Source organism: Drosophila ananassae, chromosome XR (assembly GCF_017639315.1).
Source record: "Drosophila ananassae strain 14024-0371.13 chromosome XR, ASM1763931v2, whole genome shotgun sequence".
In the NCBI taxonomy this organism is placed as follows: domain Eukaryota; kingdom Metazoa; phylum Arthropoda; class Insecta; order Diptera; family Drosophilidae; genus Drosophila; species Drosophila ananassae.
In genome coordinates this window covers 15,377,456-15,403,942 of record NC_057932.1, presented here as the reverse complement: position 1 = coordinate 15,403,942, position 26,487 = coordinate 15,377,456, and the positions used below count along the sequence as shown (strand labels likewise).

The 26,487-nt window shown below is 50.9% G+C and overlaps 3 protein-coding genes across 8 annotated transcripts; 2 read left to right on the top strand and 1 right to left on the bottom strand.

Moving 5' to 3' along the window:
• The first annotated feature begins 84 nt into the window (after positions 1-84).
• LOC6505214 (sodium leak channel non-selective protein) lies at positions 85-11,796 on the top strand. Of its 6 annotated transcripts, none has more exons than XM_032451939.2 (16): positions 104-460; positions 1,041-2,454; positions 2,516-2,628; positions 2,681-2,791; positions 2,849-2,992; positions 3,052-4,584; positions 4,647-4,778; positions 4,876-5,214; positions 5,271-6,021; positions 6,415-6,714; positions 7,472-7,666; positions 7,751-7,937; positions 8,774-9,028; positions 9,449-9,722; positions 9,775-9,937; positions 9,993-11,796. In XM_032451939.2, the coding sequence occupies exons 2-16, from the start codon at positions 1,087-1,089 to the stop codon at positions 10,974-10,976; spliced, it is 6,849 nt and encodes a 2,282-aa protein (XP_032307830.1). In that variant the 5' UTR covers positions 104-460; positions 1,041-1,086; the 3' UTR covers positions 10,977-11,796. The 6 variants fall into 6 exon arrangements, 5 of the variants coding, with proteins under 5 accessions (XP_032307833.1, XP_032307830.1, XP_001965559.1 ...); XM_001965523.4 differs by having other exon boundaries at positions 4,849-5,214; XM_032451941.2 differs by lacking the exons at positions 9,449-9,722; positions 9,775-9,937; positions 9,993-11,796 and adding an exon at positions 9,096-9,398 and having other exon boundaries at positions 107-460; positions 4,849-5,214.
• Positions 11,797-12,098: 302 nt separating this feature from the next.
• Positions 12,099-24,951, top strand: LOC6505215 (mucin-2). Its single transcript, XM_044717504.1, has 9 exons — positions 12,099-13,777; positions 13,967-16,972; positions 17,399-18,610; positions 18,674-20,314; positions 20,420-23,101; positions 23,165-23,320; positions 23,384-23,617; positions 23,681-24,148; positions 24,212-24,951. The coding sequence occupies exons 1-9, from the start codon at positions 12,185-12,187 to the stop codon at positions 24,806-24,808; spliced, it is 11,589 nt and encodes a 3,862-aa protein (XP_044573439.1). The 5' UTR covers positions 12,099-12,184; the 3' UTR covers positions 24,809-24,951.
• Positions 24,843-26,254, bottom strand: LOC6505050 (antigen 5 like allergen Cul n 1). Its single transcript, XM_001965525.4, has 2 exons — positions 25,589-26,254; positions 24,843-25,356 (listed from the first exon to the last, which is right to left on the bottom strand). Exons 1-2 carry the CDS (start codon positions 26,218-26,220, stop codon positions 25,053-25,055), a joined length of 936 nt encoding a protein of 311 aa, XP_001965561.1. The 5' UTR covers positions 26,221-26,254; the 3' UTR covers positions 24,843-25,052.
• Between the last annotated feature and the right edge of the window lie 233 nt (positions 26,255-26,487).

Sequence of the window (26,487 nt, the reverse complement as noted above, 5' to 3'; positions counted from 1 at the left end):
CACTTCGTCCAAAGTACTGCCATCATCGACCCGTAGTCCTGCGCATGTCCAGGACCTTCTCTATATGCCACAATTGGGGGGTGGAATTCCGTCACATCCTGTGACGACGGGCATGATATGGCGGATTGACAGTCCGTGGAACTGTCAGGTTAGTTGGCTGACCGAGGCACTGCCTGACTGACTGACTGCCTGGAGAGAGTCCGCGTCCATTGCCAAGTCCGCGTCCGTAATCTCCGAAGCGAAAAGTCCTCGGCGCGTGCTTCTGGCCAAGAATAAAAAACCAAAATTGAAATAATAATTGTGGGCCTGAGAGTTATAATTTTTTTGTTTGTTAAATGTGGCAACTGTGATAGAAATAGCGCGAATTTCGGTCTCCTCCTCCACCACCGATAGCACCACCAAGGACCTCCTCGAACATAACCCCTAGAATCCACCACCCCGTCCTGCCAACCACCAAGAAGTAAGTCCAAGAGAAAAAAAATCCTGGAAAAAAAATGAACTCAAGACAAAGGAAAACAAAAACGTTAAGGATAATAGTTAGAGTCCTTACGCATCGTACATTTGGTAATGAGAGTGGTGGACAGGGTATGGTAGGGTATACTAGGGTATACAGTGAGACTCGGGGGTTGCAAATCAGTCACCCACCTCCTGCCATGTCCTTTCCGTCCTTCTGGCCACACGGCCACAAAAAATTCGAGGGCGACACTTGTGATGGATGGGATTCGGGACTTGAAAATAAAGAAAAAAATATATCTACTAGAGTCTTGGAAGTCGTATCCTTAGATATTATTGGATTTAGTTTATTTATATTATTTCTCTCAGTGTCTTGAGTATATACTCGCAAATGTATGAATGGGTAAGCCCACCTTGGCAGCTGTTCGAATGTAAATATTGACACAGGACTTCGCCTTAATTGCCGCCAGTTCCTGTTCGGAATGAGGTGTTTTCCGAAGGAGAGGAGAGGGCATCAAGTCCTTGCCAATTATTGTGAAATTGTTGCTTAAATTTATACTAATAAAATGTAATATATTTTCTTGTAGAGACAATAAACTACCGCTTGATCCTGGGCCAGGATGCGCAGCTTGAATGATTGACCGTCTTCAGATACGCCGCTTGGGTGCAGCTGCTAGAAACAAACGAGCAGGAGGCGGAGGAGGAGGTGGAGGTGGAGGAACAGGAGCGGTAACACTAGCAGGCGGAACAGGAGGATCAGGAGGAGTAGCAGGAACAGCAGCAGGAGCAGGAGCAGGAGCAGGAGGAGGAGGAGGAGCAGCAACAACTACAGCAGGAGGAACAACTGGACAGTCAACTGTCACTGGTAGTACTACTACTGGAAGTCACCACCAGCATCAATACCATCATCACTCCCATCCCCATACCCCAAGCGGCATCAACACGCCCGCCACGGCTAGCACCAGTTCCTCCAGCGGCAACAGCCTGACCCCCCAGCAGCAGCAGCACCACCACCAGCAGCAGCAGCAGCAGCAGCCACATCACCACCAGCATCATCACGCCCCCCACCATCACGTTCACGCCCACGGCCACGGACAGCACCACCATCATCCCCATAGCCATCATACCCACGGAGGCGGAGGCGGAGGCTACGGCGGACACTCGCATCCCCATCCCCCGTACACGCATCCCCACCAGCATCAGCACCGCGGCAGCCAGTTCAACTTTAATCCATCGCCGGGCAGCAGTCCTGGCAACGGACTGGGCGTGGTCGGACGCCATCAGGATGCGGCCAGTGCGCTCAACAGTCCCACGACCATTGTGAACTCCGGCAGTGGCAGCGGCGGCGGCAGCAGCGTAGCCTTCGGGATGCAGTCCGCCCTGCAACAGCAGTCGCTGGCCGGCGGCGGTTCCTCCGCTGGCACGGCGGCGGCAGCCTCATCCGGACACAATAACGGCGGTGGCGGAGCTGGCGGCGGCATCGGTGTCGGAATCGGGATGGGCGCCTCAGCCATGGGCGGGGGTGGTGGTGGTGGCCTGAACCTCTTGGGCGGCATCGGCGGTCTGGGCGGAATGGGTGGCATGGGGGGCGGGGCAGCTGCTGCCGGGATGGGGATATGTGGTGGCATTAGTAGCACCGTCGGATCAGCGGCCATCACGGGCGTTCCACCCATCGGCCTGGGCATCGCCACCGGAATCGGGAACAAGATCATGCTGGGCCGGAAGCAGAGCCTCAAGGGCGGTGAGCCCTTCCTCGCGGATTACGGGCCGGAGGAGTCGCTGAACGAGAGCGCCGACATCGAGTGGGTGAACAAGCTGTGGGTGCGCCGGCTGATGCGACTCTGTGCCCTCGTCTCGCTGACCTCCGTCTCCCTGAACACGCCCAAGACCTTCGAGCGGTATCCGTCGCTTCAGTTCATCACCTTTGTCTCGGATACGGCGGTCACGCTGCTCTTTACGGCGGAGATGATAGCCAAGATGCATATCCGTGGTGTCTTGCATGTGAGTAGAGACTATAAGCCATTACCAGGAGCCAGATCCATCCTCTTATGTCTATCCATAGGGCGAGGTGCCTTACCTGAAGGATCACTGGTGCCAATTTGATGCTTCCATGGTCAGTTTTCTGTGGATCTCCATCATCCTGCAGATCTTCGAAGTGCTGGAGATAGTTCCCAAGTAGGTATAGTGGTTCCCCAAAGAGTAATCTCCTAAAGAATGATCCTTTTAGGTTCTCGTACTTGTCCATTATGAGGGCGCCTCGTCCTCTGATTATGATTCGCTTCCTTCGGGTCTTCCTTAAGTTCAGTATGCCAAAGAGTCGGATCAATCAGATCTTCAAGTGGGTATCCTTAGTCCTTGTCCATCAAGGATTAAAACTAATACTCTGATTCCTTAGGCGATCGAGTCAGCAAATCTACAATGTGACCTTGTTCTTCCTGTTCTTCATGTCCCTGTACGGTCTTCTGGGAGTTCAGTTCTTCGGAGAACTGAAGAATCACTGTGTGATGAACAACACGAAATACGATGAGAATGATATGCCGTAAGTAGGATATCCTGGAAAAAGGACACTCCTAGATGATCCTTAAACTTACTTTCCAGCTTTCTGACCATCAACTCCCTGGCCATTCCGGACACATTCTGCTCCATGGACCCGGACTCGGGATATCAGTGCTCGCCGGGAATGCGCTGTATGAAGATGGACTTCCTCAGCAGCTATGTGATTGGCTTCAATGGCTTCGAGGACATCGCCACCAGCATCTTCACGGTCTACCAGGCAGCCTCTCAAGAGGGCTGGGTCTTCATCATGTACCGGGCCATTGACTCGCTTCCGGCGTGGCGAGCCGCCTTCTACTTCAGCACGATGATCTTCTTCCTGGCGTGGCTGGTGAAGAACGTTTTCATTGCGGTGATCACGGAGACCTTCAACGAGATCCGTGTCCAGTTCCAGCAGATGTGGGGTGCCCGGGGCCATATCCAGAAGACGGCTGCCTCCCAGATACTCAGCGGTAATGATTCCGGATGGCGTCTGGTCACCATCGATGATAATAAGCATGGTGGACTGGCGCCGGAGACGTGCCATGCCATCCTGCGATCGCCCTACTTCCGGATGCTCGTGATGAGCGTGATCCTGGCCAATGGGATTGTGACGGCCACGATGACCTTCAAGCACGATGGCCGGCCGAGGGATGTCTTCTACGAGAGGTACTACTACATCGAACTGGTCTTCACCTGCCTGCTGGACCTGGAGACGCTCTTCAAGATCTACTGTCTGGGCTGGAGGGGCTACTACAAGCACTCCATTCACAAGTTTGAGCTGCTCCTGGCGGCCGGAACGACGCTACACATTGTCCCGATGTTCTATCCCTCCGGGCTGACCTACTTCCAGGTGCTGAGAGTGGTCCGACTGATCAAGGCGTCGCCGATGCTGGAGGGATTCGTCTACAAGATCTTCGGGCCGGGCAAGAAACTCGGATCACTGATCATCTTCACCATGTGCCTGCTGATCATCAGCTCGAGCATCTCGATGCAGCTCTTCTGCTTCCTGTGCGACTTCACCAAGTTCGAGTCCTTCCCGGAGGCGTTCATGAGCATGTTCCAGATCCTCACCCAGGAGGCCTGGGTGGAGGTCATGGACGAGACGATGATCCGCACCAGCAAGACCCTGACGCCCCTGGTGGCCGTTTACTTTATACTCTACCATCTGTTCGTCACCCTCATCGTGCTCAGTCTGTTCGTGGCGGTCATCCTCGATAACTTGGAGCTGGACGAGGACATCAAGAAGCTCAAGCAGCTCAAGTTCCGGGAACAGAGCGCCGAGATCAAGGAGACTCTGCCCTTTCGCCTCCGTATCTTCGAGAAGTTCCCCGACTCTCCCCAGATGACCATCCTACATCGCATCCCCAATGACTTCATGCTGCCCAAGGTGCGGGAGAGTTTCATGAAGCACTTCGTTATTGAGCTGGAGACGGAGGACCCATCACTGGTGGAGAACTGTAAGCGTCCGATGTCCGAGTGCTGGGAGTCCAATGTAGTCTTCCGGAAGCAGAAGCCCGTGAGGATCATGAACAAGACCGCCAAGGTGCGGGCAGCGGGAAGTAGTCTTCGGAAGCTAGCCATCACACATATTATCAAGTGAGTGGAGTGGGTTCATGGTCATGGTCTCTAAGATCTAATCCTTGTTATCCTTGTTACAGTGACAGCAACAACCAGAGACTGATGCTGGGCGACTCCGCCATGCTCCCGGTGGTGGGCACAAAGGGCGGCGGCGGCCTCAAGTCCCAGGGCACCATCACCCACTCGAAGCCGTGGCGCGTCGACCAAAAGAAGTAAGTAGCCGGGCTCTGCCCCATCGAGGCGGCGCGACCCGTTTGATGTGTGTCCACTACCAATCCACAGGTTCGGCTCCCGCTCCATCCGCCGCAGCGTCCGATCCGGTTCCATCAAACTGAAGCAGACGTACGAGCACCTCATGGAGAATGGTGACATTGCCGCTGCCCCGCGGGCTAATTCTGGACGAGCACGGCCCCATGACCTGGACATCAAGCTGCTCCAGGCCAAGCGCCAGCAGGCGGAGATGCGTCGGAATCAGCGCGAGGAGGATCTGCGCGAGAATCATCCCTTCTTCGATACGCCCCTGTTTCTGGTGCCGCGCGAGAGTCGCTTCCGTAAGATCTGCCAGAAGATCGTCCACGCCCGCTATGATGCTCGGCTGAAGGATCCTCTGACCGGCAAGGAGCGAAAAGTCCAGTACAAGAGCTTGCAGTGAGTTGGAGACATCTTAACCTTGGATAGCCTCTGAAGACCCTTTTCCATTCCAGTAACTTCCTGGGCCTAGTCACGTACCTGGACTGGGTGATGATCTTCGCCACGACACTGTCCTGCATCTCGATGATGTTCGAGACGCCCAGTTACCGGGTGATGGACCATCCGACACTCCAGATCGCCGAGTATGGCTTTGTGATCTTCATGAGCCTGGAACTGGCCCTCAAGATCCTGGCCGACGGGCTGTTCTTCACACCGAAGGCCTACATCAAGGATGTGGCTGCCGCCTTGGACGTGTTCATCTATGTGGTGTCCACCTCGTTTCTGTGCTGGATGCCCCTCAACATTCCAACCAATTCGGCGGCCCAGCTACTGATGATCCTGCGCTGTGTGAGACCACTGAGGATCTTCACGCTGGTGCCGCACATGCGGAAGGTGGTGTACGAGTTGTGTCGCGGCTTCAAGGAGATCCTCCTCGTATCCACCCTGCTCATCCTCCTGATGTTCATCTTCGCCAGCTATGGAGTTCAGCTTTATGGCGGTCGTCTGGCCCGTTGTAACGATCCGACCATCACCCGGCGGGAGGACTGCGTGGGAGTCTTTATGCGACGCGTCTTTGTTACCAAAATGAAGTTAACTCCGGGTCCGGATGAGTCCTATCCGGCGATGTTGGTGCCACGGGTGTGGGCGAATCCGCGACGTTTCAATTTCGATAATATTGGAGATGCCATGCTGACACTTTTTGAGGTATTGTCCTTCAAGGGATGGCTGGATGTCCGAGATGTCCTCATCAAGGCAGTGGGACCGGTAAGTGAATTTTCTGAAAAACAAGTAGGCTGTGGAATCTGGAAGTTTGAGACATTTTCGAGGTGTAGTTCGCCTCCAAAAAATATATTCATTAGTTGACAACTCGTAGTACAAGCAACACGGATCGGAAAAAAAACAAAAAATCTGATACAAAATTGATTAGTAAAAAATTGTGAAAGTTGAAAAATTGTGAAAGTGATGGAAATATTTGGCACAAGTAGTACAAAAATAACCGCCCAATAGTAGTGAAATAAATTATTAAAAGTGATACAAAATTGTAGTGAAAAGTTGAAATATTTCGGATAAAAAGTTGTACAAAATTGTCTCTAAAAGTGTTATAGATTCAAAATTGTAGTCTTAAGAGTTAACCCCCTTTTTCCCCCACTCGGATAGGTACACGCCGTCTACATCCACATATACATCTTCTTGGGATGTATGATCGGCCTGACCCTGTTCGTTGGCGTGGTTATTGCCAACTATTCGGAGAACAAGGGCACTGCCCTGCTAACCGTCGACCAGAGACGATGGTGCGATCTGAAGAAGCGTCTGAAGATCGCCCAGCCGCTGCACCTACCCCCTCGACCCGACGGACGGAAGATTAGGGCCTTCACCTACGACATCACCCAGCACATCATCTTCAAGAGGGTCATCGCCGTGGTGGTTCTCATAAACAGTATGCTGCTCTCGATTACGGTGCGTATTTATTTGATAGCATGTGGCATGTACTTAGATTATTGGATATACTATCTATATAATATGTATATTTGGGGCTATAACAAAGACTGACTTAAGTTAGTTTATTTACTGTTCATTGTGATTTAATTTTTGAAACAAGCATGAAGTGTAAAAAGTTTAGGAATTGCATGATTTATGATATTAAAGTCAAGAAATCAAATGGATATTGATGAAGATTCTTGAATGGGAAATTGGATATTATGTTCTTATATAAGGCAAGTTTTTGTTTTTCTTTTTTTGAATTTTTTTATTATAATTTTAGTTTTTAAAACTAGGGATATGGGATAATAGAACTGGTAGATCTTACCACCCGACAATAAAAATAAAAAAAAATATATTAATGTTATATGTAAGTAGAGAATATGATTTAATCTTTAGTTCGTATTTAATAATCTCTCATTTAGGTACATATTTCCTATTCAAAGAATCATAAAACATATAGATGTAAATTAAATAGCAAGAAATTTAATATTTGATTTAATATTTGAATTTCTGATATTATTTTATGATGAAGCCGAAAAGTATGCATGATATTTATGTGATGAAGAATAATAACCGAAGAATATTATACCCTATAATGAATATGATATATAGATCAATATATATATATAGATGTGATGTAGAGTGTGGCTTGTGGTTTAGAGATTAGAAAAACTTAGAAGGCCTGAGATAGGGAGTCATAAAATTGTATTATCAAAAAATTATTTAACTGCAGTGGATCAAGGGAGAGGTGCATACGGAACGCCTGGTGATCGTCAGTGCGGTATTGACCTTTGTCTTTGTGGTTGAGGTGGTGATGAAGAACATTGCCTTTACACCCCGCGGCTATTGGCAATCTAGGCGCAATCGCTATGACCTACTGGTCACCGTTGCCGGTGTCATTTGGATAATTCTGCAGACGATTCTGCGGGTAAGTCTTGAATCATCATCTTCGATGTTGTATCTCTCAATCATCATTATAACCACACTACATCTGATCTGATTTTGGATGTAGAACGATCTGTCCTACTTCTTTGGATTCATGGTGGTCATCCTGCGCTTCTTCACCATCACCGGCAAGCACACCACACTGAAGATGCTCATGTTGACCGTGGGCGTGTCTGTATGCAAGTCCTTCTTCATTATTTTCGGCATGTTTCTGCTAGTCTTCTTCTATGCGCTGGCCGGGACCATACTCTTTGGTGAGCCTCCTCCTTCTCCAAGTCCTTGCCATTTAGCTACACAGAAAAAAAATAAAATACGATTCAAATTGAGCCAAAAAAAGGGTCCGATGTGTTTAAGGTTTAAATATTTTTTAGAGGTTGGAAAAAAAATATTATGGCTTCTCCATTAATTATATCTAAATTTTCAAATATTTCCTTTAAAATTCTTGAATAAAATTTTTAATTATCATATTTTATATATTTTTTTGTATATTCTAAAGCTTGGAACAATGCTTGATTTTATTTAATTGGAATATTATTTTATATATAGGTTTATATATTTTTTAGGGGATTAAAAAAATTACTATGGCTTCTCCATTAATTAAAATGAAATTTTCATATATTGCTTTTAAAATTCTTGGATCAAATTTTTAATTATCACATTTTATATATATTTTTTTTTAAATATTCTTAAGCTTGGAACAATACTTGATTTTATTTAATTGGAATTTATTAATTAATTTATTTAATTGAGTAGAAGGTAAAAATTATAAAGTAATATATTCAAATCTCTTATTAAAGCAATCTCTCCAATTTGTATCTTTTTTTGGAAAAAATAGCCTTGCCTTTCAGATTAAAATGGGGATTAAAAAATTAATAAAAATAAATAAAATAATTCCTTGCATAATTTCAGGCTGAAAACGTATATATATTAAAATCCGAACCCTAAACTAGAATAAACTTACTCCCCAGACATGTCGGTTTTTAATTTGGTCTTGTATATTTTTTTCTGTGTATCCCCCTATACCTATGCCACCTCCCACTCCCTCCCTTAATCCAAAATAATGCTACCCCGTAATATGATTCTTCCCCAGGAACTGTCAAATACGGCGAAGGTATAGGGAGGAGGGCGAACTTTGGATCACCCGTAACCGGAGTGGCGATGCTCTTCCGGATAGTGACCGGAGAGGATTGGAATAAGATCATGCACGACTGTATGGTGCAGCCGCCGTACTGCACCCTGGGGGACAACTATTGGGAGACGGACTGTGGCAACTTCACAGCCAGCCTCATATATTTCTGCACTTTCTATGTGATAATTACGTATATTGTGCTCAACTTACTTGTGGGTAAGTTAATTAATTTATATTTAATTTAATTAATATTAGAGCTAGGAGATCTAGTATTTTTTTTTAGATTTATATTCAAGAATTATGGAATAATTTTTGGTTGAAGAATCAGATGAAACACATTGTGGGAGGAAGAATGAATGAATTTTATGATTTTTTATAGCTCTATATGGAGAGTTATGTAAATTTTATGAATATTATATATTTGAATGATATTGGACACTATAAAGGACACTAAAAGGACACTCTTTACACTAAGGATCGGAAAGAACAAGAAATGCAAGCCACCAAGAATGACATTTCATTTTATTGTTTAATGTTAATTTTATTATTGTATTTAAATGACAATAAATGTATTTTAAAACTTAAATATCATAAATATTACTCTTATATAAGATATATTTTTAATCCTTCCTATAGCTATTATCATGGAGAACTTCTCCCTCTTCTATTCGAATGAAGAGGACGCCTTATTATCCTATGCGGATATACGAAATTTCCAGAATACCTGGAACATAGTGGACATCCATCAAAGGGGAGTGATACCCGTACGGCGGGTCAAGTTCATCCTGCGTCTGCTCAAAGGACGACTGGAGTGTGATCCTCAAAAGGACCGGCTCCTGTTCAAGTACATGTGCTATGAGCTGGACAAGCTGCACAATGGCGAGGATGTTACCTTCCACGATGTGATCAAGTGAGGGAGTTCTATATCTTCTTGATTTGATAATCCTTATAATCCCCTTTAGTATGCTGAGCTATCGTTCGGTGGACATACGGAAGGCACTCCAGTTGGAGGAGTTGCTGGCGCGGGAGGAGTTCGAGTACCTGGTGGAGGAGGAGGTGGCCAAGATGACCATTCGCACGTGGCTGGAGGGCTGCCTCAAGAAGATACGGGCACAAAATGCCAGCGTAAGATATTCGAGTTTCTAATCTCTTCCCAAGCTAAGCTCTTCTCTCTTTTTAGAAACAACAAAACTCATTGATAGCCGGACTGAGGGCCACCAACGAGCAGCCAGTTATGCGTCCGAATATCCAGGAGGACAAGACGCCGCTGGGGGCGGCGGAGAAGTCGGCCATCAGTACGATCAGTGGAGCCGTTTCCGGCGCCTGTCCGCCCACCAGCGACGCCTTCTCGCCGACCTTCAGCTCCACGGAGAACGAGGAGAAGGAGGCCAGCAGCAGTGCAGCGGTGCCTCATTCGGAGCCACTGACAGGGATAGGAATTGGTGGCACCACCACTACGGTGGCAGTGGCAGGGACGACGATGGCTGAGAGGGGAACCGCCACGGCGACAGCTGCCCGGCATGTGATGACGATGGGGAAGCGGGGCTATGCCCTGAACCGATCGGACTCCACGGGCAGTTCGGCGGGCAGGAAGTTCCTCGCCCCCACCTCCAGTGATCCCCAGCAGCGGTCGACGCTGAGCGACAAGGAGCGGCTCCACATCAGTAGTCAGCAGCGGAAGAAGAACTCGATGACGACCCTCCCGCATGCCGGACAGCTTGGTCAGCTGGCGAAGCAGAGGGGGGCGGGCGTCGGAATGGCAGGAGGAGGAGGAGGAGTAGGAGGAGCAGGAGGAGCCGGAGTCGGATCTGGAGGAGAGGCGAGCAAGTCGGCCAGCTTCTTCGCCAGCGAGATTGGCCAGTTCCACTATCCGACAATAAACGCGGCAGCTGCCGCGGCAGCCGCTCTCCACGGACATGGCCATCATGGACATGTCCACGGGCATGGACATGGTCACGGGCATGGACACGGCATCGGCATCGATGCACTGCATCATCACCATCACCACGGTGTCCTGGGCAGCCCATCGGCGATGATGAGCCAGGTGATCGGCGGCAGTGGCAAGCAGCAGCCGTTCAACAATCAGGCTAATGTGGTCTACGAGGTCCATGACTGGTGGCAGGAGCAGGTCCTCTGCACCCAGACCAGTGACGATGAGATCTAGCCTAGAAGGAGCTAGGGAAGCTAGAGTAGGGAGTAGAGGTAGCAAGAAGGAAGGATCAAGGATCAGGAAGCCTATTAACATTATCAACTAGTGGCCTAGACTTTTGTAATTTGCCTAAAACAGAACGAATGTAAATGCCAAGGCCTCGAAATGGTTAACACTTACGATAGAGGAAATGAAACAATTTAATCCATGAATATATAATATAAATCATAAAATTATATAAAAATATATATATATATAAAGATAGAGAAAAACAGAAAATCAGATCCAGATTAACAAATCCCAATGAGGGAAAGTAATATTAGTATCTACGTTTTGTTGTTGTTTGCGTATTAGATGGAATTATGATCAGTCGGTATAACTTTGTTATAGCTTAAATATATAGATATATATATATATGGATATATATTATATATATGATATATATATACCGCATATGGAGTGCATATGTCTTACGTATAGTGCAAATTTATAAGCGCGCCTCATTGAATTTCGTAACTTGCCAAAAAAAACAAAAAAAAAAATATATATATATTAAAAAATGAATATAACGAATATGTAGCTGATTATAGCCGAGAATGAAACGAAATAGCCAAGTTTATATACCACAATTACTAGTCTAAGAGCTACACCAACTAAAACGAGATGCCTATGAAGATATTTTGTGGAAAGTAATAACGACAACGGCACAAATTAATATTAAAAGTTATTATTGTAATGATAATAGAGGTCGAGAGAGAGCAACCCATTCAATGTGACCCGAAACAAAACAACCCAAAAGCGTAATAAAAATCGTTGAAATTGCAGAACGTTTTAAAAAAAATCTCCGACTTTTCTATGAATGAGTAAGTTTTTGGGAGGGCGACGTGTACTACACTGGCCATTGGCCACTGGCCACTGGCCAGATAAGCTACGGCTTATGCAACCCGAACGTCAGCAGGCTTACGGAATGGGTGCGTGCCCGGAGACGGGCAGTGCATCCGTTCCCGGAATGATCGCCGCGTCCGGAATGCAAATTCCAGCACAGACCGTAGCCCGGGACCTGACTACCCAACACCCACACCCGGACGCCTTAAATGGATGGCCCTGCTCCGTTGGCCAGTTCAGTATCGAGGGTGTTGTCCAAGGGTGTTGACCACCACCAGTAACCGCCCGACCCGCCCTGAAAGGATACACAGGACAGTACCAAAGAAGACGACTCCAAGATGCAGCTGTTCGTCATCTGCCTCCTGGCGGCCACCACGGCTGCCTTCACCATGTTCGGGCCCCACATTCGCATCGTTCCGGGCCAGAAGCCCAACGAGATCGTGCTCCACTTCCGAAATCCGTGCAACAATAAGACCAGCACCACCACACTGAAGCCGCCGCCACCTCCGTGTCCGGAACATCCGACTACGCCGGCCTGTCCGCACCGGATAACGAGTCCGGCGCCCACCAAGCCCAACTGTCCGCACGCCACGACCACTCCCCACAACTGTGGACACCAGACGACTCCAAAGCCCACATTCGAAACTACATTGGGAACAACTTTCAAGCCAACACATGGTCCCACAACTCCGAAGCCCACGACTCTGAAACCGACTGAGACATCTACTCAGTCACCCACAGAGACAACAACTCCGAGTCCAACCACTCTGCAACCAACAACTCCGAAGGTAACAACTCACAAGCCTTCTGAGGCAACCACCGAGAAGCAGACTACTCACAAGCCCACTGAGCCAACAACTCCGAAGGTAACAACTCACAAGCCTTCTGAGCCAACCACCGAGAAGCAGACTACTCACAAGCCCACCGAGTCCACAACTCACAAGCCTTCTGAGCCAACCACCGAGAAGCAGACTACTCACAAGCCCACTGAGCCAACAACTCCGAAGGTAACAACTCACAAGCCTTCTGAGCCAACCACCGAGAAGCAGACTACTCACAAGCCCACCGAGCCCACAACTCACAAGCCTTCTGAGCCAACCACCGAGAAGCAGACGACTCACAAGCCCACTGAGCCAACAACTCCGAAGGTAACAACTCACAAGCCTTCTGAGCCAACCACCGAGAAGCAGACTACTCACAAGCCCACCGAGTCCACAACTCACAAGCCTTCTGAGCCAACCACCGAGAAGCAGACTACTCACAAGCCCACTGAGCCAACAACTCCGAAGGTAACAACTCACAAGCCTTCTGAGCCAACCACCGAGAAGCAGACGACTCACAAGCCCACTGAGCCAACAACTCCGAAGGTAACAACTCACAAGCCTTCTGAGCCAACCACCGAGAAGCAGACTACTCACAAGCCCACCGAGCCCACAACTCACAAGCCTTCTGAGCCAACCACCGAGAAGCAGACGACTCACAAGCCCACTGAGCCAACAACTCCGAAGGTAACAACTCACAAGCCTTCTGAGCCAACCACCGAGAAGCAGACTACTCACAAGCCCACCGAGCCCACAACTCACAAGCCTTCTGAGCCAACCACCGAGAAGCAGACTACTCACAAGCCCACCGAGCCCACAACTCACAAGCCTTCTGAGCCAACCACCGAGAAGCAGACGACTCACAAGCCCACTGAGCCAACAACTCCGAAGGTAACAACTCACAAGCCTTCTGAGCCAACCACCGAGAAGCAGACTACTCACAAGCCCACCGAGCCCACAACTCACAAGCCTTCTGAGCCAACCACCGAGAAGCAGACGACTCACAAGCCCACTGAGCCAACAACTCCGAAGGTAACAACTCACAAGCCTTCTGAGCCAACCACCGAGAAGCAGACGACTCACAAGCCCACAGAGCCAACAACTCCGAAGGTAACAACTCACAAGCCAACTGAGCCAACCACCGAGAAGCAGACTACTCCCAAGACCACCGAGCCCACAACTCACAAGCCTTCTGAGCCAACCACCGAGAAGCAGACTACTCACAAGCCCACCGAGCCCACAACTCACAAGCCTTCTGAGCCAACCACCGAGAAGCAGACTACTCACAAGCCCACCGAGCCCACAACTCACAAGCCTTCTGAGCCAACCACCGAGAAGCAGACGACTCACAAGCCCACTGAGCCAACAACTCCGAAGGTAACAACTCACAAGCCTTCTGAGCCAACCACCGAGAAGCAGACTACTCACAAGCCCACCGAGCCCACAACTCACAAGCCTTCTGAGCCAACCACCGAGAAGCAGACGACTCACAAGCCCACTGAGCCAACAACTCCGAAGGTAACAACTCACAAGCCTTCTGAGCCAACCACCGAGAAGCAGACTACTCACAAGCCCACCGAGCCCACAACTCACAAGCCTTCTGAGCCAACCACCGAGAAGCAGACGACTCACAAGCCCACTGAGCCAACAACTCCGAAGGTAACAACTCACAAGCCAACTGAGCCAACCACCGAGAAGCAGACTACGCACAAGCCCACTGAGCCAACAACTCCGAAGGTAACAACTCACAAGCCTTCTGAGCCAACCACCGAGAAGCAGACGACTCACAAGCCCACTGAGCCAACAACTCCGAAGGTAACAACTCACAAGCCTTCTGAGCCAACCACCGAGAAGCAGACTACTCACAAGCCCACTGAGCCAACAACTCCGAAGGTAACAACTCACAAGCCTTCTGAGCCAACCACCGAGAAGCAGACTACTCACAAGCCCACTGAGCCAACAACTCCGAAGGTAACAACTCACAAGCCTTCTGAGCCAACCACCGAGAAGCAGACTACTCACAAGCCCACCGAGCCCACAACTCACAAGCCTTCTGAGCCAACCACCGAGAAGCAGACTACTCACAAGCCCACCGAGCCCACAACTCACAAGCCTTCTGAGCCAACCACCGAGAAGCAGACTACTCACAAGCCCACCGAGCCCACAACTCACAAGCCTTCTGAGCCAACCACCGAGAAGCAGACGACTCACAAGCCCACTGAGCCAACAACTCCGAAGGTAACAACTCACAAGCCTTCTGAGCCAACCACCGAGAAGCAGACTACTCACAAGCCCACCGAGACCACAACTCACAAGCCTTCTGAGCCAACCACCGAGAAGCAGACTACTCACAAGCCCACCGAGTCCACAACTCACAAGCCTTCTGAGCCAACCACCGAGAAGCAGACTACTCACAAGCCCACTGAGCCAACAACTCCGAAGGTAACAACTCACAAGCCTTCTGAGCCAACCACCGAGAAGCAGACTACTCACAAGCCCACCGAGCCCACAACTCACAAGCCTTCTGAGCCAACCACCGAGAAGCAGACGACTCACAAGCCCACTGAGCCAACAACTCCGAAGGTAACAACTCACAAGCCAACTGAGCCAACCACCGAGAAGCAGACTACGCACAAGCCCACTGAGCCAACAACTCCGAAGGTAACAACTCACAAGCCTTCTGAGCCAACCACCGAGAAGCAGACGACTCACAAGCCCACTGAGCCAACAACTCCGAAGGTAACAACTCACAAGCCTTCTGAGCCAACCACCGAGAAGCAGACTACTCACAAGCCCACTGAGCCAACAACTCCGAAGGTAACAACTCACAAGCCTTCTGAGCCAACCACCGAGAAGCAGACTACTCACAAGCCCACTGAGCCAACAACTCCAAAGGTAACAACTCACAAGCCTTCTGAGCCAACCACCGAGAAGCAGACTACTCACAAGCCCACTGAGCCAACAACTCCGAAGGTAACAACTCACAAGCCTTCTGAGCCAACCACCGAGAAGCAGACTACTCACAAGCCCACTGAGCCAACAACTCCGAAGGTAACAACTCACAAGCCTTCTGAGCCAACCACCGAGAAGCAGACGACTCACAAGCCCACTGAGCCAACAACTCCGAAGGTAACAACTCACAAGCCTTCTGAGCCAACCACCGAGAAGCAGACGACTCACAAGCCCACTGAGCCAACAACTCCGAAGGTAACAACTCACAAGCCTTCTGAGCCAACCACCGAGAAGCAGACTACTCACAAGCCCACTGAGCCAACAACTCCGAAGGTAACAACTCACAAGCCTTCTGAGCCAACCACCGAGAAGCAGACGACTCACAAGCCCACTGAGCCAACAACTCCGAAGGTAACAACTCACAAGCCTTCTGAGCCAACAACCGAGAAGCAGACTACTCCCAAGCCCACCGAGCCCACAACTCACAAGCCTTCTGAGCCAACCACCGAGAAGCAGACTACTCACAAGCCCACCGAGTCCACAACTCACAAGCCTTCTGAGCCAACCACCGAGAAGCAGACTACTCACAAGCCCACTGAGCCAACAACTCCGAAGGTAACAACTCACAAGCCTTCTAAGCCAACCACCGAGAAGCAGACTACTCACAAGCCCACTGAGCCAACAACTCCAAAGGTAACAACTCACAAGCCTTCTGAGCCAACCACCGAGAAGCAGACTACTCACAAGCCCACTGAGCCAACAACTCCGAAGGTAACAACTCACAAGCCTTCTGAGCCAACCACCGAGAAGCAGACTACTCCCAAGCCCACCGAGCCCACAACTCACAAGCCTTCTGAGCCAACCACCGAGAAGCAGACTACTCACAAGCCCACTGAGCCAACAACTCCGAAGGTAACAACTCACAAGCCTTCTGAGCCAACCACCGAGAAGCAGACGACTCACAAGCCCACTGAGCCAACAACTCCGAAGGTAACAACTCACAAGCCTTCTGAGCCAACCACCGAGAAGCAGACTACTCACAAGCCCACTGAGCCAACAACTCCGAAGGTAACAACTCACAAGCCTTCTGAGCCAACCACCGAGAAGCAGACGACTCACAAGCCCACTGAGCCAACAACTCCGAAGGTAACAACTCACAAGCCTTCTGAGCCAACCACCGAGAAGCAGACTACTCCCAAGCCCACCGAGCCCACAACTCACAAGCCTTCTGAGCCAACCACCGAGAAGCAGACTACTCACAAGCCCACTCAGCCAACAACTCCGAAGGTAACAACTCACAAGCCTTCTGAGCCAACCACCGAGAAGCAGACTACTCACAAGCCCACTCAGCCAACAACTCCGAAGGTAACAACTCACAAGCCTTCTGAGCCAACCACCGAGAAGCAGACTACTCACAAGCCCACCGAGCCCACAACTCACAAGCCTTCTGAGCCAACCACCGAGAAGCAGACGACTCACAAGCCCACTGAGCCAACAACTCCGAAGGTAACAACTCACAAGCCTTCTGAGCCAACCACCGAGAAGCAGACTACTCACAAGCCCACCGAGACCACAACTCACAAGCCTTCTGAGCCAACCACCGAGAAGCAGACTACTCACAAGCCCACCGAGTCCACAACTCACAAGCCTTCTGAGCCAACCACCGAGAAGCAGACTACTCACAAGCCCACTGAGCCAACAACTCCGAAGGTAACAACTCACAAGCCTTCTGAGCCAACCACCGAGAAGCAGACTACTCACAAGCCCACCGAGCCCACAACTCACAAGCCTTCTGAGCCAACCACCGAGAAGCAGACGACTCACAAGCCCACTGAGCCAACAACTCCGAAGGTAACAACTCACAAGCCAACTGAGCCAACCACCGAGAAGCAGACTACGCACAAGCCCACTGAGCCAACAACTCCGAAGGTAACAACTCACAAGCCTTCTGAGCCAACCACCGAGAAGCAGACGACTCACAAGCCCACTGAGCCAACAACTCCGAAGGTAACAACTCACAAGCCTTCTGAGCCAACCACCGAGAAGCAGACTACTCACAAGCCCACTGAGCCAACAACTCCGAAGGTAACAACTCACAAGCCTTCTGAGCCAACCACCGAGAAGCAGACTACTCACAAGCCCACTGAGCCAACAACTCCAAAGGTAACAACTCACAAGCCTTCTGAGCCAACCACCGAGAAGCAGACTACTCACAAGCCCACTGAGCCAACAACTCCGAAGGTAACAACTCACAAGCCTTCTGAGCCAACCACCGAGAAGCAGACTACTCACAAGCCCACTGAGCCAACAACTCCGAAGGTAACAACTCACAAGCCTTCTGAGCCAACCACCGAGAAGCAGACGACTCACAAGCCCACTGAGCCAACAACTCCGAAGGTAACAACTCACAAGCCTTCTGAGCCAACCACCGAGAAGCAGACGACTCACAAGCCCACTGAGCCAACAACTCCGAAGGTAACAACTCACAAGCCTTCTGAGCCAACCACCGAGAAGCAGACTACTCACAAGCCCACTGAGCCAACAACTCCGAAGGTAACAACTCACAAGCCTTCTGAGCCAACCACCGAGAAGCAGACGACTCACAAGCCCACTGAGCCAACAACTCCGAAGGTAACAACTCACAAGCCTTCTGAGCCAACAACCGAGAAGCAGACTACTCCCAAGCCCACCGAGCCCACAACTCACAAGCCTTCTGAGCCAACCACCGAGAAGCAGACTACTCACAAGCCCACCGAGTCCACAACTCACAAGCCTTCTGAGCCAACCACCGAGAAGCAGACTACTCACAAGCCCACTGAGCCAACAACTCCGAAGGTAACAACTCACAAGCCTTCTAAGCCAACCACCGAGAAGCAGACTACTCACAAGCCCACTGAGCCAACAACTCCAAAGGTAACAACTCACAAGCCTTCTGAGCCAACCACCGAGAAGCAGACTACTCACAAGCCCACTGAGCCAACAACTCCGAAGGTAACAACTCACAAGCCTTCTGAGCCAACCACCGAGAAGCAGACTACTCCCAAGCCCACCGAGCCCACAACTCACAAGCCTTCTGAGCCAACCACCGAGAAGCAGACTACTCACAAGCCCACTGAGCCAACAACTCCGAAGGTAACAACTCACAAGCCTTCTGAGCCAACCACCGAGAAGCAGACGACTCACAAGCCCACTGAGCCAACAACTCCGAAGGTAACAACTCACAAGCCTTCTGAGCCAACCACCGAGAAGCAGACTACTCACAAGCCCACTGAGCCAACAACTCCGAAGGTAACAACTCACAAGCCTTCTGAGCCAACCACCGAGAAGCAGACGACTCACAAGCCCACTGAGCCAACAACTCCGAAGGTAACAACTCACAAGCCTTCTGAGCCAACCACCGAGAAGCAGACTACTCCCAAGCCCACCGAGCCCACAACTCACAAGCCTTCTGAGCCAACCACCGAGAAGCAGACTACTCACAAGCCCACTCAGCCAACAACTCCGAAGGTAACAACTCACAAGCCTTCTGAGCCAACCACCGAGAAGCAGACTACTCACAAGCCCACTCAGCCAACAACTCCGAAGGTAACAACTCACAAGCCTTCTGAGCCAACCACCGAGAAGCAGACTACTCACAAGCCCACCGAGCCCACAACTCACAAGCCTTCTGAGCCAACCACCGAGAAGCAGACGACTCACAAGCCCACTGAGCCAACAACTCCGAAGGTAACAACTCACAAGCCTTCTGAGCCAACCACCGAGAAGCAGACTACTCACAAGCCCACTGAGCCTACAACTCCGAAGGTAACAACTCACAAGCCTTCTGAGCCAACCACCGAGAAGCAGACGACTCACAAGCCCACTGAGCCAACAACTCCGAAGGTAACAACTCACAAGCCTTCTGAGCCAACCACCGAGAAGCAGACTACTCCCAAGCCCACCGAGCCCACAACTCACAAGCCTTCTGAGCCAACCACCGAGAAGCAGACGACTCACAAGCCCACTGAGCCAACAACTCCGAAGGTAACAACTCACAAGCCTTCTGAGCCAACCACCGAGAAGCAGACTACTCCCAAGCCCACCGAGCCCACAACTCACAAGCCTTCTGAGCCAACCACCGAGAAGCAGACTACTCACAATCCCACCGAGCCCACAACTCACAAGCCTTCTGAGCCAACCACCGAGAAGCAGACGACTCACAAGCCCACTGAGCCAACAACTCCGAAGGTAACAACTCACAAGCCTTCTGAGCCAACCACCGAGAAGCAGACTACTCACAAGCCCACCGAGTCCACAACTCACAAGCCTTCTGAGCCAACCACCGAGAAGCAGACTACTCACAAGACCACAGAGCCAACAACTCCGAAGGTAACAACTCACAAGCCTTCTGAGCCAACCACCGAGAAGCAGACTACTCACAAGCCCACTGAGCCAACAACTCCGAAGGTAACAACTCACAAGCCTTCTGAGCCAACCACCGAGAAGCAGACGACTCACAAGCCCACTGAGCCAACAACTCCGAAGGTAACAACTCACAAGCCTTCTGAGCCAACCACCGAGAAGCAGACTACTCCCAAGCCCACCGAGCCCACAACTCACAAGCCTTCTGAGCCAACCACCGAGAAGCAGACTACTCACAAGCCCACCGAGCCCACAACTCACAAGCCTTCTGAGCCAACCACCGAGAAGCAGACGACTCACAAGCCCACTGAGCCAATAACTCCGAAGGTAACAACTCACAAGCCAACTGAGCCAACCACCGAGAAGCAGACTACTCACAAGCCCACCGAGCCCACAACTCACAAGCCTTCTGAGCCAACCACCGAGAAGCAGACGACTCACAAGCCCACTGAGCCAACAACTCCGAAGGTAACAACTCACAAGCCTTCTGAGCCAACCACCGAGAAGCAGACTACTCCCAAGCCCACCGAGCCCACAACTCACAAGCCTTCTGAGCCAACCACCGAGAAGCAGACTACTCACAAGCCCACCGAGCCCACAACTCACAAGCCTTCTGAGCCAACCACCGAGAAGCAGACGACTCACAAGCCCACTGAGCCAATAACTCCGAAGGTAACAACTCACAAGCCAACTGAGCCAACCACCGAGAAGCAGACTACTCCCAAGCCCACCGAGCCCACAACTCACAAGCCTTCTGAGCCAACCACCGAGAAGCAGACTACTCACAAGCCCACCGAGCCCACAACTCACAAGCCTTCTGAGCCAACCACCGAGAAGCAGACGACTCACAAGCCCACTGAGCCAACAACTCCGAAGGTAACAACTCACAAGCCTTCTGAGCCAACCACCGAGAAGCAGACTACTCACAAGCCCACTGAGCCAACAACTCCGAAGGTAACAACTCACAAGCCTTCTGAGCCAACCACCGAGAAGCAGACTACTCCCAAGCCCACCGAGCCCACAACTCACAAGCCTTCTGAGCCAACCACCGAGAAGCAGACTACTCACAAGCCCACTGAGCCAACAACTCCGAAGGTAACAACTCACAAGCCTTCTGAGCCAACCACCGAGAAGCAGACGACTCACAAGCCCACTGAGCCAACAACTCCGAAGGTAACAACTCACAAGCCAACTGAGCCAACCACCGAGAAGCAGACTACTCACAAGCCCACTGAGCCCACAACTCACAAGCCTTCTGAGCCAACCACCGAGAAGCAGACGACTCACAAGCCCACTGAGCCAACAACTCCGAAGGTAACAACTCACAAGCCAACTGAGCCAACCACCGAGAAGCAGACTACTCACAAGCCCACTGAGCCAACAACTCCGAAGGTAACAACTCACAAGCCTTCTGAGCCAACCACCGAGAAGCAGACTACTCACAAGCCCACCGAGCCCACAACTCACAAGCCTTCTGAGCCAACCACCGAGAAGCAGACGACTCACAAGCCCACTGAGCCAACAACTCCGAAGGTAACAACTCACAAGCCTTCTGAGCCAACCACCGAGAAGCAGACGACTCACAAGCCCACTGAGCCAACAACTCCGAAGGTAACAACTCACAAGCCAACTGAGCCAACCACCGAGAAGCAGACGACTCACAAGCCCACTGAGCCAACAACTCCGAAGGTAACAACTCACAAGCCTTCTGAGCCAACCACCGAGAAGCAGACTACTCACAAGCCCACTGAGCCAACAACTCCGAAGGTAACAACTCACAAGCCTTTTGAGCCAACCACCGAGAAGCAGACTACTCACAAGCCCACTGAGCCAACAACTCCGAAGGTAACAACTCACAAGCCTTCTGAGCCAACCACCGAGAAGCAGACTACTCCCAAGCCCACCGAGCCCACAACTCACAAGCCTTCTGAGCCAACCACCGAGAAGCAGACGACTCACAAGCCCACTGAGCCAACAACTCCGAAGGTAACAACTCACAAGCCTTCTGAGCCAACCACCGAGAAGCAGACTACTCACAAGCCCACTGAGCCAACAACTCCGAAGGTAACAACTCACAAGCCTTCTGAGCCAACCACCGAGAAGCAGACTACTCCCAAGCCCACCGAGCCCACAACTCACAAGCCTTCTGAGCCAACCACCGAGAAGCAGACGACTCACAAGCCCACTGAGCCAACAACTCCGAAGGTAACAACTCACAAGCCTTCTGAGCCAACCACCGAGAAGCAGACTACTCCCAAGCCCACCGAGCCCACAACTCACAAGCCTTCTCAGCCAACCACCGAGAAGCAGACTACTCACAAGCCCACCGAGCCCACAACTCACAAGCCTTCTGAGCCAACCACCGAGAAGCAGACTACTCACAAGCCCACTGAGCCAACAACTCCGAAGGTAACAACTCACAAGCCTTCTGAGCCAACCACCGAGAAGCAGACGACTCACAAGCCCACTGAGCCAACAACTCCGAAGGTAACAACTCACAAGCCTTCTGAGCCAACCACCGAGAAGCAGACTACTCACAAGCCCACCGAGCCCACAACTCACAAGCCTTCTGAGCCAACCACCGAGAAGCAGACTACTCACAAGCCCACTGAGCCAACAACTCCGAAGGTAACAACTCACAAGCCTTCTGAGCCAACCACCGAGAAGCAGACTACTCACAAGCCCACTGAGCCAACAACTCCGAAGGTAACAACTCACAAGCCTTCTGAGCCAACCACCGAGAAGCAGACTACTCACAAGCCCACTGAGCCAACAACTCCGAAGGTAACAACTCACAAGCCTTCTGAGCCAACCACCGAGAAGCAGACTACTCACAAGCCCACCGAGCCCACAACTCACAAGCCTTCTGAGCCAACCACCGAGAAGCAGACTACTCACAAGCCCACTGAGCCAACAACTCCGAAGGTAACAACTCACAAGCCTTCTGAGCCAACCACCGAGAAGCAGACGACTCACAAGCCCACTGAGCCAACAACTCCGAAGGTAACAACTCACAAGCCTTTTGAGCCAACCACCGAGAAGCAGACTACTCACAAGCCCACTGAGCCAACAACTCCGAAGGTAACAACTCACAAGCCTTCTGAGCCAACCACCGAGAAGCAGACTACTCCCAAGCCCACCGAGCCCACAACTCACAAGCCTTCTGAGCCAACCACCGAGAAGCAGACGACTCACAAGCCCACTGAGCCAACAACTCCGAAGGTAACAACTCACAAGCCTTCTGAGCCAACCACCGAGAAGCAGACTACTCACAAGCCCACTGAGCCAACAACTCCGAAGGTAACAACTCACAAGCCTTCTGAGCCAACCACCGAGAAGCAGACTACTCCCAAGCCCACCGAGCCCACAACTCACAAGCCTTCTGAGCCAACCACCGAGAAGCAGACTACTCACAAGCCCACTGAGCCAACAACTCCGAAGGTAACAACTCACAAGCCTTCTGAGCCAACCACCGAGAAGCAGACTACTCACAAGCCCACTGAGCCAACAACTCCGAAGGTAACAACTCACAAGCCTTCTGAGCCAACCACCGAGAAGCAGACTACTCACAAGCCCACTGAGCCAACAACTCCGAAGGTAACAACTCACAAGCCTTCTGAGCCAACCACCGAGAAGCAGACTACTCCCAAGCCCACCGAGCCCACAACTCACAAGCCTTCTGAGCCAACCACCGAGAAGCAGACGACTCACAAGCCCACTGAGCCAACAACTCCGAAGGTAACAACTCACAAGCCAACTGAGCCAACCACCGAGAAGCAGACGACTCACAAGCCCACTGAGCCAACAACTCCGAAGGTAACAACTCACAAGCCTTCTGAGCCAACCACCGAGAAGCAGACGACTCACAAGCCCACTGAGCCAACAACTCCGAAGGTAACAACTCACAAGCCAACTGAGCCAACCACCGAGAAGCAGACGACTCACAAGCCCACTGAGCCAACAACTCCGAAGGTAACAACTCACAAGCCTTCTGAGCCAACCACCGAGAAGCAGACGACTCACAAGCCCACTGAGCCAACAACTCCGAAGGTAACAACTCACAAGCCTTCTGAGCCATCCACCGAGAAGCAGACGACTCACAAGCCCACTGAGCCAACAACTCCGAAGGTAACAACTCACAAGCCTTCTGAGCCATCCACCGAGAAGCAGACTACTCACAAGCCCACCGAGCCCACAACTCACAAGCCTTCTGAGCCAACCACCGAGAAGCAGACGACTCACAAGCCCACTGAGCCAACAACTCCGAAGGTAACAACTCACAAGCCTTCTGAGCCAACCACCGAGAAGCAGACTACTCACAAGCCCACTGAGCCAACAACTCCGAAGGTAACAACTCACAAGCCTTCTGAGCCATCCACCGAGAAGCAGACGACTCACAAGCCCACTGAGCCAACAACTCCGAAGGTAACAACTCACAAGCCTTCTGAGCCAACCACCGAGAAGCAGACGACTCACAAGCCCACTGAGCCAACAACTCCGAAGGTAACAACTCACAAGCCTTCTGAGCCAACCACCGAGAAGCAGACTACTCACAAGCCCACTGAGCCAACAACTCCGAAGGTAACAACTCACAAGCCTTCTGAGCCAACCACCGAGAAGCAGACGACTCACAAGCCCACCGAGCCCACAACTCACAAGCTCACTGAGGAGACCTCGGAGAAGACTACCCAGAAGACAACGGAAGAGACAACCACCGCCGGAACCCTGCCGCCCTTCAATATCTTCGATGTGATAACTCCAACGACAACCGATTCCGATTACGTTTAAAGAACCTTTCGCGAGCTGGAACAACGAGTAGAACTAAGTTTTAAAATCATTATTTAATCAAACTATTTTGATACTTTTAACAACAACCACAGCTGTAAAGATGCACCCTCTGAATAACAACGATGCCAATTTACGTTTTTAAATTTCGAGTTTTCTTAGATCCTACCAAAAAAAAAGGGGGGAATTCGTATTAGAATTCGTATAATATAGAACCGTATCCTACGAGTCCTCCTCATGGACCCTTCTAGAGGGGAATGTTGTTGTCTAGAGCGTTTCCGTCCTCGGCACTTTCTTCGCTCTCGTTGTCGGTGGCGGCATCCCGCCAATCGCAGAGTCCCGGGAACTTCTCACTGGTCCGGTGCTGGTCGCATTTGGAGCCCGCCGGACCCGTTCGGTAGATGGGTTCGTTGAAGATGTTGTTGAAGTCGTAGTTGCAGGTCAGCATGAACTGGTAGCGATTGGTCCTGGCCTCCAGGAAGCGCACTCCGGCACATCCCACCCGCTGAACTCGATCGGAAACCAGGAGTGTGAAGTGTCCGATCTTTTTTCTGTCAGAGGAATAGCTTTCATTATTATATAATTATAGATTTGAAATGATCCTAGCTTCCTATATCCACCAAGAACTTGCAACAGAAGGAGCTCTATGATATTGGAAGAAAGAAGAGAATATCTTGAAGCCAACATTTGATGGCTTATAGGAAGCCTTATCCTTAAGACTCATGTCCAAAGCTATTCTTTTTAGATTTATTTACTTTCTTCTAAGACTCTTCTAAGACTTACCCCTGAGGATGTGGATGATAGCTGTCGATGTAGGTCTGATTGGCGTCCAGATACTCTCGGAACCAGTTGATCACAAAGGACTTCATCCTCCTAGAGTGTGACTTGAACTCGCGTCCGATCCAGAAGTAGCCGATGTTCTGGCCGCTGAAGGGGAACCGGGGCGTGTTCCGGCACTTGTCGTGGGCGAACTGGCACCGCCGGGCGTGAAGAGCGGCCATCCGCTCTAGTTCTGGGTCCCAGCGAAGGAGCGGCATCCGTGCGGCACTCAGATAGCCGTCCAGGTCCCCCATTGCGATCTTGGAGCGGGCCAGATTGTGCATGTCCAGGAGGAGCTGGCGCCTCCGTTCGCTCATCTCCAGGAGCTTGGGCTCCGGACCACAGGCTGGCGCGAAGCTTCCGTTGTTGCCACAAGCTATGTGCGGCACTTGCACCACATGCGTTCCATTGTACAACTCGCACAGGGAGGCGGCACAGTAGCCCCCATTGCCGGTGGGACTAGGACTAGAAATCCCACTGGGATTCGATTTTTTCGATTGTGGGACAGCCGACGATCTGTCCGGAGCCTGGAGCACTATCACCAGGAGCACTGCAACGATGCTGCACTTGCTCCGCGATCCCAACAATCTCGGCATCTCGACGGTCAACGCGCTACTGATCTGGGATCGTTCTCCACTTTGGGTTTATGAATGGAGGAGCCACTCGGCACTCGGCACACGGCATGTCGATGCTGTTTCCCCCCTCCAGCTTCAGGTTCGGTTTTAGCCAAGATCGTTGGTCTATAACTGGTTCTAATCAGAAAGAAATTAGCCACACTGTTGAAAAATCTTAGTCATAAAAAATGGACATAAATCATAACAGAGTTGTTGACAGGAGAGTTGTACATTTTTAGAGTACACTTG

Excerpts from the sequence above, each read along its gene's own strand:
- LOC6505050 (XM_001965525.4), bottom strand. The coding sequence starts at position 26,220 with ATGCCGAGATTGTTGGGATCGCGGAGCAAGTGCAGCATCGTTGCAGTG. Across the intron at positions 25,357-25,588 it reads TATCATCCACATCCTCAGGG|AAAAAAGATCGGACACTTCA; the intron begins GTAAGTCTTAGA and ends TTCCTCTGACAG.
- LOC6505215 (XM_044717504.1), top strand. The coding sequence starts at position 12,185 with ATGCAGCTGTTCGTCATCTGCCTCCTGGCGGCCACCACGGCTGCCTTC. Across the intron at positions 13,778-13,966 it reads CAGAGCCAACAACTCCGAAG|CCCACAACTCACAAGCCTTC; the intron begins GTAACAACTCAC and ends AAGCCCACCGAG. Across the intron at positions 18,611-18,673 it reads CTGAGCCAACAACTCCGAAG|CCCACAACTCACAAGCCTTC; the intron begins GTAACAACTCAC and ends AAGCCCACCGAG.
- LOC6505214 (XM_001965523.4), top strand. The coding sequence starts at position 1,087 with ATGATTGACCGTCTTCAGATACGCCGCTTGGGTGCAGCTGCTAGAAAC. Across the intron at positions 2,792-2,848 it reads CGGATCAATCAGATCTTCAA|GCGATCGAGTCAGCAAATCT; the intron begins GTGGGTATCCTT and ends CTGATTCCTTAG. Across the intron at positions 5,215-5,270 it reads GTCCAGTACAAGAGCTTGCA|TAACTTCCTGGGCCTAGTCA; the intron begins GTGAGTTGGAGA and ends TTTCCATTCCAG.